This window comes from Pinus tabuliformis, chromosome 2_1 (assembly GCF_031772625.1).
Source record: "Pinus tabuliformis cultivar Carrire ecotype Pingquan chromosome 2_1, CPIR1, whole genome shotgun sequence".
Classification (NCBI taxonomy): domain Eukaryota; kingdom Viridiplantae; phylum Streptophyta; class Pinopsida; order Pinales; family Pinaceae; genus Pinus; species Pinus tabuliformis.
Genome location: NC_142299.1, coordinates 36,729,941 through 36,747,384, shown reverse-complemented (window position 1 = coordinate 36,747,384; position 17,444 = coordinate 36,729,941). Strand labels below are relative to the sequence as shown.

Below are 17,444 nucleotides of genomic sequence, written 5' to 3'. Positions count from 1 at the left end.
CGTGAGAACGGCACCTGCGCGACCGCATGATCAAGGAAGTCATCGTCAAGTGGAAAGACACCTCTCCAGAAGATGCGGCCTGGGAACCAACAATTGTTCTTCAGTAGCTTCCGCAGCTTCAGCCTTGAGGACAAGGCTATTTTTATGGGGGAGGGCATGTTGGGGTCCAACCCTAACCCCCTTATTTATGTAATAGGGTCGAGTCATAGTTATAGTTAGTTAAAGAGTCAATAAAGCCCATATTAATAATTGTAAGTGGTTGACCTGCATTTAAAGAAGGGACCACAGTTAGTTGCAAATGGGCTATGGTATTAGATAGATGGTATTAATAAGAACTGTGGTACTGACTCATGGTATTGCATGTATGAATCCTATATAAAGGATAGAGACTCCCCTTGAGGAGCGTCGTGTCTTATTTTGTAATCAAGCCCAACTCTATTGGAGGTTGCCCCCTTGAAGAGGCAAGTGAACATTGCTTTTCTTTCTGAATAATAAAAACATGTTGTTATTCTCATTGTTCTATGTTCTGGGTATATTTCTTCACATATTTGGTATTCTGGTATCTTCTCGCAGGTCAAGAGCATAACAACATCCGACAATTGATTGAAGTATTGTTGATTCCGTTTTTTAACAACCATCTGTATATATATGATGTGCATAGAACTTGAATAAATTCATAATTGAGCTACTTCACTCACATAGAGTTGCCACCGAGCATGATTTGAAGTATTTGCATGAGGTATTATATTTTGAGAATGGGATATTTCTCCTGTGATGTGTCTGCATAGATGTATTGTTGATAAGCACATTTGGATGTTGCTTTAGTATTAGATCTGCCATGATATCTTGGATGAGAAGTCCATAGCATGACCGAGGTTGATCATGATGCTACTAGCATGGCTAGTTGTGAGGCAAGATACAAAAGCTCCTTAGTGTTGGGAAAAATACTAAGAGGGGGTGGGTGGGGGAGGGGTAGGGGGTGAATCAGTTTTTCCAAATCAATAACCTTTTACATTTCATATTCAGATTTCTATACGCGACTTTACTGAAAGTAACCAGCGTGTGTACGCGACTGTGTTTAAGTCAGTTAGTGTATATCTAGTGAACTCATGATTCAGTTAATTCATCATGTATTGGTCTTTAGCCAGTGCATTGGATCTTTGTTAAACATTAGATTAATAGTAACTAGGTGCAGAAATAACAGAATAAACCATCACGCATAAGAAACACACATGAACACTAATATTTAAGGTGGAAACCCAATGCGGGAGAAAAACCACCTGTTGCTGTTGTCTCTGTCTTCTTTTTAATATAAGAAAAACCTGTTTACAGTCTTGTACTGGCGCAGTCTCATACCAATACGCAGGCACCCACCTGCAGAAGGCTACAACCTTCTCTCGTTCTCCAACTTCTACTGGAAGGGAGCTCCAACCCCTTAGCTCTTGTACTGGCTGATATGTTTACCAGTACATAGGCGCTGGCCTACAGAAGGCTACAACCTTCACTCATTCTCCAGCTGCTACTGGAAGGGAGCTCCAACCCCCTAGCTCTTGTATTGGCTTATATGTTTACGAGTACGTAGGTGTCGACCTACAGAGGGCTACCACCTTCACTCTTCCTCCAGGGCCACGTTTCATAAATTTTCAGATTGGATACTCTTGGTACACAACAACACAATATGTAGGCCATGTTTCATCAAATTTTCGTACTGACCCATCAGTAACATTGAAGCTCAAAATCAATCACCACTGCAATACAACCAATCACTAAAACCCATCAACTCTGAAGCAAATCACAATCAATCAATCTGAACAATCATATCACTGTCAACAGAACACAGAGCTGAACCCACAGCTCTGCATCAACAACCAGAACCAACTGTAGCTTCAAAATCATGTCAGAATGTATAGGCTACTTAGAAGTGCCGAACCAGCGTGTATACGCGCCTTCACCAAGGCGAACCAATGAATAGATCTGCAAATAATAACTTATAACTTTGCAACTATTCCAGACTTCAGATATACCTAGATCATAAAATGTAAAGGATAAAACATGCATTAGCAATTAGATCTAGACTATCCATTATCAGATCACATAATGATAAGTCATTTAAGGTCTTATGATTCTGATCCATCATTAGATCATGTCCATCATCAAACACTCAGGTGCATACTTGGTTCAGATCAAGCAAAGCATCAAAAACCCATAACATGCATATTTTCTTTTAATCTAACTCTTCATAAGATATTCATTACTTGCACAAATTTACACTTTGATCTTCACCTCCTTATATACTTAGAGCCTTTTTCAATACCTCGAACCAAAACAACACTTAGAACCGGTGGTATTCTTAGACGGGACCAAGTAATCGTTATTCCGCTCAATATTGTGGGATATACCATGGTATGGACCCTTAGTATTCTTTAACCTTAATTTTCCATCCCATACGCGCTTTTCCTCTTGTGAAAGTGTATGCACACGTATACGCTCCTTCAGTTCTGTGAACTCGCTTGTATACGCTACTTGGACTAGGTGAACCAACATATACAACTTAATACAACTTGCTTGATTCTGATCTATAATTGACTTCTTGACCTAGGACAAACCCTAGAAGCACTCCATAGGTGTTGGACTTATAAAATAAAAGACCTTGAACATGAAACCCATGCTCCAAAAGTAATAATAATAATTTTCTTTCATTTTACAATTTACAAGAATCAAAAGTAGATTTCATATTTATGAAGGCCGAACCTAGTTACACATTTTTCAACAACTTTCAAGAATATTTTTCTCGCCTTTTTCTTCTCCTTCTAGGCCTAACCCTAGTAGGTCACCTAGGGCATCAAATGATTTCATTGTTGCCATCCAAACCCTTCGATTTTTGGTCGACTACTGCACTGGGATTTTGTCTAGAGGTCCTCCAAGTTTGAGGCAAATCCGACAGTGGAATCTCAAGATAGAGCAAGCCCTAGACATAAGACTAATCCTTCCCCTAGGTTGGCTTGGATTAGTGTCCTCACTTGGATCATTGTGTTCAATTCTCAAAAGAAAATTAGTCCTTTGATCCTATTCTCTTCCCTAATTAGGTAGGCTCCTCCTTGATTGATCAACTCCATACCCTTGACCTAGTTCAGGTTCACTTGGGTTCTCTGTGGTCCCACGACCCTACAAATCAAAAATACACAAGGACTACATAGAAGTTACTTTTTAGGGATCCATAGGTTTAGAATACCCCTTCTCAAGGAATATTCTCCAAACCTAGGCCTAGGCATCCCCTTAGCCCTTCTTAGAGAGCCAATCACCTTGCTTCTAAAGCAAGTAAGCCATTTTTTTGAGCCTCTCTTGAGAATAGGCTGTAGGAATCACTCCTCGTCCCATCATATTGATCCATTCATCTTTGTGATTCCTCTTATACCGGGTCTCCTCCCATCAATGAAAGTGCGTAAAGGTCAGGGAGCTATTGCTGAGGTGACAATGGGCTATAGCTCCAATGTCACCCCTTGACCTAGTAGTTGCTCTGTAGGATCCCCTCCTAGGACCCCTTATAGTTTGAGCGGTAATAATGACTATGCTAGCCCACTATCTCTTTGTCTATGACTCTCGCACACCTCTGTGGTTCGGTCAACTACACTTTATGACTCTATAATGACTCGCTTAACATCGCACAATACCTGTGGTTGCTTCACATGACATTTCATATATATTGCAATGGCTTGGATCAACAAGTGATTCTCTGTGGTCGTGGCTATGATCCACAACAAGAAATAGCTCAGATCAATTTAACGTAACAAATTCTAAGGTTCATATGATGGTTCACACAAACAAGAGCTCGCATATACATAACTCTAGTTCTTGTAATTTTCTTTTAACTACATACAGTATGAAGGATTGCATGGCATAGCTTGCATGGTATGGATCATAGTTGTTACACAGTAACATCATGGTATTCCGTATATCATATCACATTGCTTGAGAGTGCATACAGTGGAATCAACAATAACAATGCTCGCATATTTTTTGTGGCTTGATTTACGTGGCATCTAATCACACAATGGCAACATATAGTTGGTCAATTATGTTGATGGTATCACATAACAACTCAAAGGCTCGCTGATGGGTGGCTTTGAATGGCATCAAAACTTTGCGACATCATATGTGCTAGGATGGTATCACGACTTCATATTTGTCGTTGGCTCAATCTATGTAGTATATAATTAAGGGTCGCTCTATGATGTGTATAGATCACATTTCCAATATGGTTCACCATCTATTGTGACTCACACTAGTTTGGAACTCGTGTATGTGACACGCTTCCACTATTTGGCTTGAATTGGTAAGTTGACAATGAAGCCATAAGATAGAAAAACAATGACAACAACATGGCAATGAAATTGACAAATTATGAAGTATGTATAACAACCGAAAGACATTGTCTATATATAAGAAGCCAACCTGTTTAAGAAACCAATGCTCTATAAAAGAAGGATGAGCTATGGCTGTGTCTTGAAGTATAAAATGAAGCCATCCTACCAATGAATGTTGCTATGCTCATATCAACGAGGCTCATAAGACTCTGTTGACAACTCAAATCAATAACATTGCTGAAAAGTGATCATGATGACTATGATTAGGCATGATGGTGATCTGAAACAAAATTATCATGATCCATGATGTCAATGACTTGGTGGCATATGTGAGGAATGGCTATAATGTGCATAAACAAGTAATCTTGGAGAATTATGATGATTGTGACCTATAATATGGCAGTAACCGGATGGAAATATCATCCCCAAGAAGTGTGATGACCTAGTTCAAGAAAGGAATAATATCTGAAGATTGGCGTAACTCTGCGTGAAGACAAAGTTGGCAGATCAACATAGGAGAAATTGAGACATTTGTTGAAGAAGTGTTGACACATAAAGAAAGGATTGAATCCTTGAAGGCATTAGAAAATCAAAAGGTAGAAATATTTTCTTATCTTGATAATTACTTGTGATTTCTTAGTGATATTTATTAACTTATTTTGTCTTCTTTTATCTTCTTATCATCAAGCAATTACCAAAACATGAACATGAAGATCAAGGACATAAGATGTAGGCTCTTAGCTAGGGCAAAACCCCTCTTCTTGGGGAAAACCCAAAATTATCCTCATCCTTTAGAACCAAATCAAATGAGACAACCAAGACCTTTGACCAAGACAAAATATCTCCTCCAATCCACCAAGTCAGCCTCGAAGATAGTTAGCCAAACTCAGAGGTCAATTCAAGTCAAATTGCTTCAATACTGCATCAAACTCAAATTTCGACCCTACTACATCAAGAATTTCAGCTGTACTGTAGACCCACAACTTTGGCCTTCCTGCAACTCTTGAAATCTCACGTGTGGGCAAAAAGAAGAGAAAAACAAGCTCCTTTCCTTTGCTAGGGTTCCTTCTTCGTTAGGGATTCTTCTCCTTCTTTAAGCCTTTTCTACCTTCTCTTCTTGCATTCGCGCTCTCTTCTAATTGCAGATCGAACTCTTAATGGATGGATTATCAAATAGGTCGAATTCCTTTTTATTTAGGTTGAATTTTTCAAGGTGGTCGAATCTCTTCATGAGGACGACTTGTCTTCTCTTGGGGCCGACTTGGTGGAGGAAGCTGTTGAGAAATCTAGAGCTAACTGTTTAGGGTTTTTACAATTGATTTCTCTTTAGCTTTGACGAGTTCTTGTGATAATTTATCAATTCTTCTTCTAGATTATTATGTTCTTTCATCATCATGAAAATTCCAAACATAGAAGATCACAAAAGCAACAAGCAGAACACCAGAGATAGGCTCCAAGCTAGGGCAAAACCCCCCAATAGGGGAAAACCTAGAGAACTCCTCCTTTTAGAATCAATTCAAAGTAGAGTTCCAAGACCATAGACCCTAGACCAACACACCAAGACCAGGCTAGCTATCCAACCAAGAGATCTGCTCCTCAACAAAGTCTGCTTCTGTCTTTTGCAAAGTTCGGACTTGTAGAGACCCTAGTCATCCATAGAAATCTCACATTTGTGGACTAATTTAGAGAAATTTCCAAAAACTTGACCAATTAGCCTTCCTTCTTTCTTTGTTGTTTTCTAGTCTTTTAGGACCCTTGCATTTCTTTCTTGACTGTAGAACCATACAAGAAATGTGTGTGTTAAGTGTGTCTTTGAGGAGGTCGAAGTCCTTTTATACCTTTCGTTGGGGTTAGATGAGGCCTCTCTAGGCCGACTAGATGAGGACTAGCTGACCTGGTCTTGGTGACATTCTAGATAATGCTTTTACATAAAAAAATATTTTTCTCTTCTTGATACCATGAAATTTTTTGAATCTTTACAAACAGAGATCCTACTGTAGTTACTGGTTTAACATCTACTTTTTATTTCATTCAACAAGTTATTTAATTTGATAAACAATGATGTAAACACTACCGCAGACTACACTGATATACAAATGATAAACTGAAACAATAGATGAGACAAACACACAAGGGACACTGTTATTTTTTGGACAACACGTCCCTAGAAAAACCCAACTTGGGAAAACGGTGCAGCAAATAGAGGGTTTGTATTATTAAGCAAGCAAAATTTGAGTACAACAGGTTGCCTCTCAAACCGCCTAACCTTACAGAGAAATTACGGCAACAAGAAATACATACGAGGGTTTACCTCGTTCCCCAAGTCACAGCTAATTGAATGAGTGATCTTACCCCCTCTCGACAAACATTGCGAAGTCCCTATGCAATCATTGCGTGGGCCAGCGTCTTGCCTCTAGAAGACTGCGTCACCCCTTCTGCTGGATTGATTTGTTGGATGAAGATTGTTGTTCAGCCCTCTCGGCTCAGAACCTCGCTTCTCCAGCAAAATCTGGGACTACTGACGAATACTCTACACTGCCACTACAAGAGCCCCTTTAGACTGCATCAGCTTTTCGTGAGCCTCTCCTGGGCTGCGTAGGCCTCTGCGCTGCCTCCCTGATGCTCAGGTTGCCTCTCTGCTACGTACTCTATGGCTTGGAACTTCCTCTCCGATACAAATCTCTACTTCCGCTCCTGTCCCTGCAACTTAGATCACTTGTTCGATTCTCTCAGCAAACCATGCCCCAAAAAATTGAGCTGACTGATCAACTTGGTGTATCTCCAACTGACCCTCAAGCCTCCTCTTATACTTTTCTTGTTGATGAATCAATGGCCAAGATTAAGTCCCTAATCAACGGCTAAGATTAAATTAGACTTGATCTTCGTCACTTAGAAGCTTCTCACCCATATTTTCATTAATACACATTAATATTTTTATTTTCCTAAGTTTAGACTTAGGAACCCCAATACAAATATTAATTATTTTAATAAAACACAATATGGGTGGAATTTCACCAAATGATTTTTGGGTCTTCAAGATCTCATGTGTTCTAGCTCCTCCACAAAATTTTGGAGCTAGAGCGCATTAGATACTACCCAAAATCAACAGATACATGAACCCTCAAAGGGTTTTTACATTATGACTTTGACTTGACTTAATACAAAAACCCCTATAGCACACAATGGGTGCTTGACCTATTGACCATTGACCCAAGTATGAAACCCATGCTTTAATAAGTCAATTTCTTTTACAATAGAATTCCTTTTTCTCAAGTATAACAATAATTACATTATGTCATGAGACAAATACAATTATGAAGACTGAAATTAGTTACATACTTCAACAGAGGCATAAATTACATTTTTGCAAATTTCGTTCTTGATATACAAAGCCCAAGAAGGGTCTATTACATGATGACAAGGACAATGACTCGTGACATAAACCCTAGAAGCACTCAATGGGTGCTTTGACCTAGAAACAAAATAAATGAAGCATGAAACCCATGCTTATAAATAATATTTCTTTTTCTTTCGTTTGACAAATACATAAGAATTTCACAAGAAAACAATTATGAAGACCGATATTAGTTACATTTGTCAATAGAAGGTATGGTTATATCGCAGAGATATGTACAATGTTTATGTGCATTTCATTTTAAGTGTCTTGGTTATGATCTTAAGAAAGGGTCTGTAAAAGTGCTTAGGGTTTTGCAGTTAATATATATTGCATATCTTGAGAATCTAGGGTTTGTAGGCCTTGCTTATGAAGTTTAGAAAGCTTTTGGTATTTAGGGTTTCTAAACCCTAGAATTAACTAACCCTAGGAATGAAAAACCCTAATAGGTTGTTCCCTCTTAGAAAACCCTATCATTTGGAAATAATATCTAGGGGTTTGTAGATCTAATTTTGAAAGGATAATCTAGGGTATATGGTAAAACCCTAACAAGGGTTGAATTAAATACATTCTAGGCTTTAAAGTCGAAACCCTAGGGCTAATGTTTCCGCTAAAACCCTAATAAGGGTTAGATTAAGAAATATAGGGTTTATAACTAGAACTCTAGAAGTACACTTTTGAGAATCCATGGAAACCCCAGATTAACAGAATTAACATCATGCTCTTGTCTTTGTTTATTTTGCTTGGTTGTACTTGTTGTTGAGAATTGTAGGTACATAATGAAGACACTATGGAAGCAAATTGAAGAATGAAAGAACAAAGCAAAGCTGCACTCGTGCTTGTTGATGACTCCTTGAAAATGATGAGTATGATGGAAAGATAGAATTGTAAGGACCTTGAAGGAAATGATGTGGAAGCTTCCAATTGATGAGTTCATTTCAAGAACACATTGATGATTGACAAATAAAGGAGACCTTGTTGCAATGTGAAGATAAAGCATGCAAAGGAATGTTGACTTCCGAGGGAGCAAGTAGTAGAATTTGATATGAAACTCTGACTAAAGGATATTATCATTTGACAACTCTGATGAGCTACTCGGAATATGACTTGGCTCCCTGGTAGGACATATTGCAGAAAGCATGTGAAGAGGCTAAAGGAGAGTTTGTTTGATGATAGTGATCAACATAAGATATGGTCTTATGAAGAAAGAAAGAGATTGCAACTTGCTCCATGGGCACTTTGATTAAAAGTGAAAGCATGGAGAAGGATTCTTGTACAATATGGAGATACACCATATGGAAGGATGTTGATTTCAAAGAAAACAAAGCAAAATCTGATATCTTGACAAAAGACCATCATGTTGAGGTAATTAGGATATTGATGTTTTGGTATTGGTTGTGAAAATTATATCACTGCAGCAACTAATTTATTTTTCCTACTTATTTCATAATAAGTTAGCTATGAAATTACTTCAATAAACATTAAAATAAATACTGCTGCAGATATCACACCATAATACAGAAACAAACATATGCACAAGAATCAACACATTGAAATTTGACAGTTATTTTGGACGACAGTCCTCGGAAAAACCCAATGTGGGAAAATCGGTGCAACAAGGGAGGTTTTTATTATTCAACAATTCTTCAGTACAACAGGGTGCCAAACTGGCTTACCCACAGAGAGGAAAAATTTTCTAACACTTCTCCCAATCCTAGTGTCAACTCGACTGACCTTTGTGTGGCTCACAGACCCTCTGCGTTAGCCCCTTCTTGACTGCGTCAGCCCTGGGCCTCTCTGCGTCACCCAGGCAGGCCTCGTTAATGACTGCGCAGTCTCCTGTTGCCTTTGCGTCTGCCTAAATTGTCCTGCGCCTACCTCTCCTGCCTCAGTGCTGATTTCTAGTGGCTAATCCCATCTCTTTGTTCCGTACTTGCTGCCTCTTGACTGCTCACCAGACCACTGGTTCAATTTCTCAGCTAACCCCGCTCCAGAAATTGAACTGATTGGTCTCCCTCAGTGTGTTCTCCAAGTGACCCTCAAGCCTCCTCTTATACTTTTCTCGTTGACAAATCAACGGCCGAGATTAAGTCCCTAATCAATGGCTAAGATTATATTTGGCTTGATCCATGACTTTTGGAGCATTCTAACACAGTTTTATATTAATTCACATTAATATTTTATTTCCCTAAGTTTAGACTTAGGGACTTCATTAAAAATATTAATTATTTTATTATCTCCCAAACTGTTTAGAATCTGCCCAAACCCTTTCTGGGTATTGGAGATCTCATGTGCCTTAGCGTCTCCACCAATTTTTGTGGCTAGAGCACATCCGATGCTACCTCAAATCAACATTGGTTATCTGGTTGGTATATGGTTTTGCTACCTGGAAAAATGTTGCAGAAATGCATAATGGTAGTTGAGGCAAGTGTATCTACAACTGTTTGTTCTTGGAATCAATTCAATGAATTCATGGATTGAGGATGGCTTTGGTAATCCTTGAAGGGGATTATGTGATCAAGATGTCTACATCATCTTGGGATTGAAAGGTGCAGTACAAGAAGATAACCCGATGTGTATGTTTGAATGATGATGAAGATCACTTTCATGATTAAAGGGAGCTATGGTTAGCTCTACTTCGATTGGCACAATATAATGCCTCTGTTGATGATGACTAGAAGAAAGTGATATGAAAGTTTGATGGCCTGAACCCTGTCACAGATTGGCTCCAGAAAGATAAAAACTCTACATATTGAGATACAAAGGGAAAGGAGGAGCCATGCAGCTACTCGAATATCTCCATGAAGAACTAGTATCTGATGTATTGATGCAGACACAATAAAAGAACTTCTTGTGGTTATGACTTCCTGATTGAAAGGAAGTAAGGAATCCCCTTTATGTTTGAGGGAGTAAGAAGTCTCCTTAAATGATAAAGGAGCAAGGATTTATTCCCTGATTGAGAGGGAATGAAGCCAACTAATTTCACAAGCATCATTGAAAGGAAAATCTAAACTAATCGTGAAGCCTCCCGAGTTTCCAACTCAAAGCCTATCTTTAAACCTTCTAAATTTATCCCTTCCTATAGGCTTGGTGAAGATGTCAACTATGATCATGTGTGAAACAGTATCTGAGTTTGATTTCACCATCTTACACCTCTCTGATGAAATGCTGCTGTATCTCAAATTGTTTTATTTTGTCATGGAACATCTGATTCTTCTGTTGCTGAACGCTAAATTGTTATGGTGGCCCTTGGCCTATCCTCGTTAGCACCAATGATTGAACTTCCTGAAATCATGGTATTAATTTTGAGATCAGTAGTTTGTTTCTATCATCTTTGGCATCCGGATGTTGACAATTGCAGATTTTCATAATGATTCAGTTTGATACAGTCCTTGATATAACATGTATTTCCTATTACCATGATTAGTGCATATTTGCTATTTTCTTAATATGAAATGTATTTCCCAGGGAATGAGCTCAAATATTTGGCTGCTAATTTTGTCAGATGATAATTCTGCTTTTTTTCTTTACTGGAATCATGATAGATATAGTGCAAAGGCTATTAAAGCTTGCTCTAAATTCCATTGCAAAAAATTATTTTAATGATTATATAAAAAGGTTTATAATGTGATCACTTCTACTATTACCAAATCATTATTATAGATATATTGTACATTCAAGAACTAATAGGTGCCTCAGCTCTTAATCTAAAAGTTATCTTTTTAGTTCAATATATGTTGTTTGTCTGTGTTAACCAACAGTATTGACTTATCATTACAGAATCCTCAAATACTTGGGTTCCATCAGGGTCGCATGCCTCTGCCATCTGATGTGATTGAAGACGAACCTGTCTATGTCAATGCTAAACAATACCGTGGAATTTTGCGACGTCGACAATCTCGAGCCAAAGCAGAATTAGGAAATAAGCTCATCAAAGTAAGGAAGGTAAGGAACAGTTGTGTTTATGATTGTTTCTCAAATACCTAACATGTTTGTTCAAAACAGTGTTGCATTGAAGTGTTTGAGGATCTCTCACTCCCGGTTGCTCCCAGGACCACTCCTAGGACCACACACACACACATTCTAGTAATCATATCTACAGAATGCTCCTGGGTTGGCATGTTCCCTAGATTTTTTGGGGAAGGACCACTCCCAGGTGTCAGAATCCCTGCTCCTTCACAACACTGGTTCAAATGCACTTTCTCTCATCCTCTTTTGGCTAGCCAAATTGTATTGATTTCATCTTCTGAAGTAAGCATTTCAACATATTTAGTTATTGATATGCTGGCACGTTTTCTGTCTTTTAATGTATTGTTTCTCATACTATGATGTCTGCTCTTCAGCCCTATCTCCATGAATCTCGTCATCTTCATGCAATGCGAAGAGCAAGGGGATGTGGTGGTCGCTTCCTAAATACAAAATTGTTGGAGACAAAAAAGGTTAATGCTGACAATGGGAAATTAACAGATGGACAACATGCACAGACTGTTAGTTCATCAAGCACTGAAGCTTTGCAGTCTGAAAATGGAAATATGAATTCTTCAGAGGTACATGGTAATTCAGGTCTGTCAGGATCAGAAGTTACAAGCATGTCAGAATCATGCCCTGATGGAACAGGTTACAGCTATAATCAAGGGAATGGAGGGTATCTTTCACATTTCCATTTATTGGGTTTCAGTCCTCTTTCAGATGGAAGTGGTGAAGTAGAGAGTGGGCAAGGTATGGGATATAGCATCAAATGGGTTGCAGCAGATAACTGCTGTGATCCAATGAAAGTTTGACATCAGTTTGGTTGGGCTCTCATTTGTTTCAGTATCATGTTTCATATAATTATAACACTGGAGTATGAGATAATTTTACTTCAGTTCAAGGAAAGTGAAACTTATGGTACTGGGAGGGGAGGAAGCTGAACTAAAGCTTGCAGATTTATTTTTGTTTTCCAATGTTATCATATCAGAAAGCAACCTGTTTCAGGTTTCTTTTGGGATGATGACGTTTGATGTAAAAATATCTTGGCAGCTTTGGTCAGATCCTTGTGCATTTGAGAGCCTGATTATGGAAGTAACCAGATGGAATACCTGCTACAATTGAGCATGTTTCTGATACAATGCTGACTGTCAGTAGTACTGTGATTTAGTGTTCCAGTGTTGGTCAATAAATTGACCTACACCATCTGGTATTTCTAAGAGGCAAATCATTCTTGGCTGGTTACCGTTAGACATTGATCATGTCACGATTTAAATTAGAAAGTATTTTATTCAGGAAAGTATGATTAACACTTTGATGTTTGGACGGGTTGCTATCTGCACATATTCTAAGACTACAGTGGCATACACAATTACCATAGTGAGGGCATGGTAATCAAAGAACTAGACATACAACAGAAGAGTAGTTCTCTTTTTCAAAAATTATCTCATGGCATGATCAGTACAGTGAAGACTTAAGTATTTGGTGTGACATCATGGTATGTATTTTTAACCTTATGGTATGTGTGCTTAGATTCAGAATGATATGAAGTATTGTGATAACATTGTTATGATGTAAACTACATGTATATGGGACAAAACAGTTATATATAATGCTTTATTATGATATTCTAGGACTTACAATTGACCAATGTGTCAGGCTAGATGCTTGCTTGATTAGCTCCATTAGTCATCCACGTTTTTGTGTCTTGTATTTTCTTAATGCATTTGAATGTATATAAATAGGCGTTAATGCTATCCACTGTCTCTCTGCAATATATTTCAAGCAACAGCTTCTTTGGATTATATACTCTGCTATATGATATATTCATCATTTAACATTCTTTAATTTGCCCATCTTATTCTTGGTTACACTATTCAATAGAACAAAGTTCAATGGTTTAGCCATATAAGAATTTTTGAAATGGTGCTGGTCTGTCTTTTGATTATTCATCCAGAAAAAGCTTTGCTACTTTCTTAGAGAAACATATCAAGGTTGTTTCAAGTTGGAAACAAGATGAGCAGTCTAAAGTCTCGTTTCACTAAGGTCTCGTTTCATTTTCTCCGTCTTTTGTAGATGCAGGCTAAATCTGATTCCTATGATTGGGCATCAGTTGTGAAGTTCCCACAATATAATCGCAGGGAAGTTGATCTACTTTGTCATGTGGGTTCTTTTGGTGCTTGTGATCTAAATATGTATGTTTGCATATTTAAAGTCCAGGGCTTTGCTTGTTTGATTCCACTGGTAAATAGGTGTGAGCAGCTTAATTTCCCTTGGGAGGTGTCTTACATGATATGTTGTTATTGTTTATTTGTATACCATACTGCCGGGAAACTAGGACCATGTTATGTTGTTGCAAGTAGATACTAGACATTCTAGCCTTGTTAGGATGAGTTGGCATACTCTTGATCTATTTATTTACTTTGTCATTTGCTATTAAATTTCTGAAGGGACGTATTTTAATATTTTGAAGTTTATTGGGTTCGTATTCTTTCACTCAAGGAGCCACATGTGTGGGATCCATGTGGGGTCAGTCTAGTTCACTTATGTTATTGGTGTATCTTACTGCCTGTGACTGCTCAAACTAGCGGGTGTCCTAGGAGGGTATCTTAAAAGGGCAACTACTAGGTCAAGGGCAACAATGGAGCGATAGCCCGTTGTCACCTCAGCAAAGGTTTCTTGCTCTTTTCGGACTTTCATTGATGGGAGGAGACCCAGTATGAAGGGAATCACTAGATGGATGAATTAATGAAGGGATAAGGAGTGATCCGTACGACATATTCACAAGAGAGACTCAATTGCATGGTTTACTTGTTTGAGAAGCAAGTGTAAAGTTCTCTAAGAAGGGCCAAGGGGATTTGAAGGGCAAGGGTTTGCAAATAATAATCGTAAAGGAGGGACCTAGTCCTAGAAACCCTTGTGAAAACTTGGTTTTCAAATGGTCTTTGTGAAATTATCTTTAGTAAGTTGTGGGACCACATGGGACCAAGTAGACCCATAATTAGGTCAAGGGGGTAGAGTTGATCAATCAAGGGTGTTCTTGACCTAGTTGAGGGGGAGAAGGGGATGAAAGGGGAAATTTTCACTAATTTTGATGCAATGATCCCAATGTAACCAAGGGAAACCAAGGGCAAAAATCGATCTCAGAGCTAGTGCTTGGATTATCTCAAGATCCCACCGTTAGAATTGCCTCAAATTTGGAGGGGCTCCTAGGAGATACAACAACACAATAGAGGGCAAGAGATCAAATTTTTTTGATGGGTGAGTTGCGAGAAAAACGATGCCCTAGGTCACTTATGGAGGCTAGGCTTAGAAAGAAAGACAAAAGGGTGAGAAAAATACGCTTTTAGGTGATCACCTATGGAGGATCAGTGCCTAATCCTTTGGAAGAAATGGGGTCAAGGATGTTTCAATGCTTGGAATTAATTTACTTAGTCAAGGAGGCCTCTAGAACAATTTCGCATGGCAATTATGGCGTGGTATAATTGCTTAAAGGTCTTTACACTTCGATATGCAATATCTGATGCTTATCGAGATAAGATTTTGACAAAATATCTCTAGGAATATTCACTTATTCATGCATGGCCCATGACATGATGCAACACTATAAAAAGGCAAATTTCCACAATTTCACATAAGAAAAACAATAAATTTCAGCTTAGTATAGCGAAAATCCCCAGCAACATGCATGTGACATAAGAAAATGACAAAATAACATTAAAATAGTACTTACATGTAAGAAAAAGTATATCCAATCATCATTATATGCCAATAGTGAAGCTCCAAGACAAAAATAAAGATATCCAAACATATATATTCATCCATTCATCCAATTTCGTCCTCCAAAAAGAATAGCGAAAATCTCACAAGAGAGAATGATCCAATCCAAGTGATGATGATCAAAATGATTCATCACGTTTATATTTATACACTTCCTATTGAATTCGATTTAGCTAATTAGGCCTAATTTAGTCCCTCAAATAAAATAATGTGCATAATAACAAAACTTTTGGTGACAAGGCCACCAAATAACTCAATAATGTAAAGATAAGCCTCTCAAAAAGGTCGAATGATCAACAAAGTGAGTCGTTGGGCCTTTGTGGAGGCCTAATGAAGTCCAAGGGGTGCCATGATGTAGAAATGGACTCAAAACATGGTGGACAAAGGGGTGGCCCCTTGTTTTCCAATCAAGAACCCATGGTGCTCCCATGTGGGTGTGGGGGCACAAGGACATCCTCATGGGTCTCCAAATGGATCAAATATCTCTGTAGACAATCTGTAAGGGTTGGAGTAATGACATAAGCCCTCCTTTTGCAGCGGGAGGCATCTTCCAAGTGTATGGTGCAACTGTGGAGCATGTCAGGCAAGGTAGACTAGGTGCATCATCTTCATCCAAAAATGGAACACATGCAATCAATGAACATTGTTGGGGATCCATAAAGTAATATCTACTATGGTGGAGGCCCATGGCTCTCAACGCTCACCCTACAAATGCCAATGTGGCTCTTTGGAGGGCTTGGACCCCATATCGGGAAACCAAGCCCTAAATGAAGACCCACCTACAATCGTGCATAAGATCTAATGCGTCCCCTTGCCCTCCAATACAACAAATCATTAAAATAATCAAGTAATAATGCTTACAAATCATGGGGTAAATGGGGCACTTCATGGTGGCATGTCCTTCCATAGTGGGCTTTGGCATGTACAAGTGTCTCCAAGCTCAATAGGGGGTTAACCAAGGACCTTATTAGGTGGTTTCAACTTCTAAAGTGGGTGGCATGTCCATGATACATCTTTGAAGAGGTAGGTGGCTAATGATATAATAACGGAATGGAATGGGGATGAGAGGAATCATCCAGACCACATGTCAAGGTTCATAGGTAGCTATAATGAGAGAAGCCCACACCTGGGTATGTGAATGTGGGAGGTGTTGAGAAATATAGGGCATAAAGATTAAATGATTTCTCTTCTATTAGTAACTACTTGTGAGTGATTTTTACTTCTTTAGATTAGGATCTTCTTTTACTTAGGTTATTAGTGTTCTTCATCAAACAACTACCAATGCATAAACCATAAAGAGATAAGAGACACAGAATATAGGCTATCAACCAAGGCCAAAACCTCTCACTTTTTGAGGGGAAAATCCGAACAAATTCTTCTTCTTATAGAGATTCTAATTGATGAATACCAAGACCAAGACCCTTGACCTATTTGCCACTCCAAGACGAAGACACAAGAACCTTAGTCAATGATAGTCATCCTTCAGCTCCTTCTTCCTACTTGGCTTCTTGTTCAACCTTGGTTTCTTTCTGCTTTAGACCACTTCGGCCTCCTTGACTAGCCCTTCTTCCACTTCGGCTTCTGAGGAGAACTACACTTCTCCTCAATTTCCACCGCAACAAACTTAACTTCGGCCTTCACTATTGCAACAAACTTCTCCTTCATTGCTGCAACATACTTCTCCTTTACCACTGCAACAGACTTCACGTATAGAAGTTTTTTTGTCCTAAAAACAATCCCAAAAATACCCTTAAGAACTTCACTCTCCTCTTTAGTTACTTCGTTGGTTGGGAGGCTCTTCCTTTTACCCTTTCACACTTCAAACTGTAAACTTGTACTTCTCTGAAATTTTTGGTGATCTGAACTGAGGCCGAGCTGCTTATATATAGTGGTTTCCCCCTCAAATTAGCTGACATGAAGAGGGTGAGTCGACATGTCTG

The 17,444-nt window shown here is 38.7% G+C and overlaps 1 protein-coding gene across 3 annotated transcripts in view; it reads left to right on the top strand.

The window, feature by feature from the left end:
* Positions 1 to 13,371, top strand: part of LOC149198657 (uncharacterized) — an 89,653-nt gene extending 76,282 nt beyond the window's left edge. For 2 of the 3 annotated variants that reach the window (XM_089402098.1, XM_089402099.1), the window contains exons 5-6: positions 11,539 to 11,703; positions 12,102 to 13,371. In XM_089402098.1, coding sequence (XP_089258224.1) covers positions 11,539 to 11,703; positions 12,102 to 12,539 — 603 coding nt within the window. In that variant the 3' untranslated portion in view covers positions 12,540 to 13,371. The remainder of the gene's footprint in view (positions 1 to 11,538; positions 11,704 to 12,101) is intronic. The other variant, XM_089402100.1, reaches the window with a different exon arrangement.
* Positions 13,372 to 17,444: the final 4,073 nt, after the last annotated feature.